This window comes from Magallana gigas, chromosome 1 (assembly GCF_963853765.1).
Source record: "Magallana gigas chromosome 1, xbMagGiga1.1, whole genome shotgun sequence".
Classification (NCBI taxonomy): Eukaryota; Metazoa; Mollusca; class Bivalvia; order Ostreida; family Ostreidae; genus Magallana; species Magallana gigas.
In genome coordinates this window covers 75,329,878-75,332,590 of record NC_088853.1, presented here as the reverse complement: position 1 = coordinate 75,332,590, position 2,713 = coordinate 75,329,878, and the positions used below count along the sequence as shown (strand labels likewise).

The 2,713-nt window shown below is 34.7% G+C and overlaps 1 protein-coding gene across 1 annotated transcript; it reads right to left on the bottom strand.

Moving 5' to 3' along the window:
• Positions 1-294: 294 nt before the first annotated feature.
• Positions 295-1,792, bottom strand: LOC105326817 (NAD(P)H-hydrate epimerase; the record flags this gene model as incomplete). Its single annotated transcript, XM_066075716.1, is given in 3 exon segments — positions 295-742; positions 1,250-1,514; positions 1,682-1,792. Coding segments are annotated over 3 exon segments (624 nt in total), but the record flags the coding sequence as incomplete, so codon positions are not given.
• Between the last annotated feature and the right edge of the window lie 921 nt (positions 1,793-2,713).

The window sequence follows — 2,713 nt, the reverse complement described above, 5'->3', positions numbered from 1 at the left end:
TACGCATGCGTTATTTGAGGCTGTCGAATGAGTTCACAAAAAGTCATCTGAATACGAACGGACTTTAATTTAATTTTGTCTACCGGAAAAAAATTCAAGCCACTTACCTATGCTGACCAAATTCGTCAAAGTCATCGAGTGGGACATAACAGAAATTGTATTTTACTACCAAATTTGTCATTCTATAGAATTATTTTAACAATTAATAAAATTTCAAAGACTTTAAGAATCGTAACTACTACCCGTTTAAAAGAAAAAACGCAAACAGAGTGAAAAAATAGAAAACAATGTGCATGAAATTTAAAGAATTCTTTTATTATTGATTTTTGTTTATTTTTAGAAATAGAGGATTAATTTTACACATATCAGAAAACACACATAAAGTTTAAAACATGTTTTGGCTAAACAACTTGTCCTTTTGAAGTTATAATTTCACTGAAATTTTTATTTCCCCTGTGTGTTACTATGGATATATGTCCTCATTAACTGTGACGTCATTCGCCTGTGTCATCTGGTTTCTCATCCTCTGTTGACTTCTGGGTTTTTAGTTCAACCACACAGTCAGTTCCAGGGTAAGGCGGAAGTTTGAGGTCAAATTTCTGTTCGAGAGTCCTCGGGACGAACCGTCCACCGAGGTAGTGGAATTTTCCCTGGAACAGTTTAGCGCACCTTTTTGGGGCGGCGATCGAGATGAGCAGTTCCGGTTGTAGTCCGTCAGGACTCGCGGATTCTGCACCCCAGCCTAAAAATAGAATTAAAAAAAAAAATTAAACGCAAAAAACGTCCCCTCTGGTTATACAGATCTTTTATACCTATAAAATTAACTAGAGAATTACTTCAATTATGTCTATCTAGAGATGCAAACGCGCTCTTGAATTCGCTGATCGTTTAAACAGTAGATTTCTTTTAAGAACTATCACTTAATAATAAAAGCAACGTTAACACCCGTAGACCTCACAAAAAACAGTAAAAAAATACAAATGCATTTTTAAAAGTTCAAAAGTCAAATAAGCGGACAAGTTCACAAGAATACCACGACTAGAACGCAATCGATGAGCTTTAACTTTCAATACAGCATTGTATCTTACAAAGTCAATGTCAAGAAGTTGTTAATATTTATCGTTTAAAAAAAATTGAAAATTAAAACGACCCTTGAAACAACAGGAAAAAATTAACAAAACATAGCTTGAAATTAGGCAGTCGATAAAAAATAATAAAGATATTTTCCAAAACCGATCGTGACTTATACCGGAAGGAACGTCCACGCTACATATGGGGATTTCCACTTTCTTAAGCGTCTCTATGACGCTGGCAAAAGTATCTTTCACCGGGGGTTTGAACCGGAAGCCAAACAGAGCATCGACAACGAGGTTGTACGAATCCTGGATCAGATGCGACTCCGAGGGGAAATAACTCAGAAAGGGAAGATCCAAACTCTCGCACTGCCTGCTTAGACTATCACAGATGGACGCCAAGTTGGATTTCACTGGATAAAACACGGTGGGTCTGTATCCCTGCAACAATCAAAATCATAGTTAAAAAAACCCAAAAACATATAGTCTGTAGAACAAGTTGATCAAAAATTTTTTTTTAAAAATAACAGTGAACATGCTTGCTATTTAAAGTTGATTTATGATAATATACACTAGAGTGCTTCTTCACGCCCTGGGGAACAACTCACAAGCAATTTAAGGTGCCTGGCGCACACTAAACCCACTCCCCCATTGTATCCCGGCCCGCAGCAAACCAAAATGGCCCCGTTGTCTCGTGTCATCTTCTCAACTGGGTAACACTGAAAGAAAAGAAAAATGAAATTTAAATTTGAAGTAGAAAGTGAAATTATCAATAGAGAATGAAACTGGAAGTCAAATGTTAAACTGAGAGCGCGCTTAGTTATCGTAAAAGTTGAACACGTTCACATTTTTGTAAATCAAGTGCAGTGGTGTAGCTTTTTAGTGAACTTCGGGAGTACACACACACACACACACACACACACACACACACACACACACACACACACACACACACACACATATATATATATATATATATATATATATATATATATATATATATATATATATATATACGAGTTAGGGGGATGATTTGTTGGGCGTGGCACTGAAACCAATATGATTTACTTACTGGATTTATCAAAGGAAACCGTAAATTCTGATACAAAGTTATTTACTGATTGTATCAAAGGAAACGGTCAAATATGATACAAAGTTATTTACTGGATGTATCAAAGGAAACGGTCAAATCTGATACAAAGTTATTTACTGAAAGGAAACGGTCAAATATGATACAAAGTTATTTACTGGATGTATCAAAGGAAACGGTCAAATATATATGATACAAAGTTATTTACTGGATGTATCAAAGGAAACGGTCAAATATATATGATACAAAGTTATTTACTGGATGTATCAAAGGAAACGGTCAAATCTGATACAAAGTTATTTACTGAAAGGAAACGGTCAAATCTGATACAAATCATTTACTGGATGTATCAAAGGAAACGGTCAAATATATATGATACAAAGTTATTTACTTGATGTATCAAAGGGAATTTAAAAATATATGTATCAACGCCACATGTACAATAAAAATGTAATGAACTTAAATCATGTTAAAAGTATGCGAAGTCACAAACATTTCTCATATGTTTAACGTTTGTGATACTTTCCTTTCAGATATATTTCATTTCATC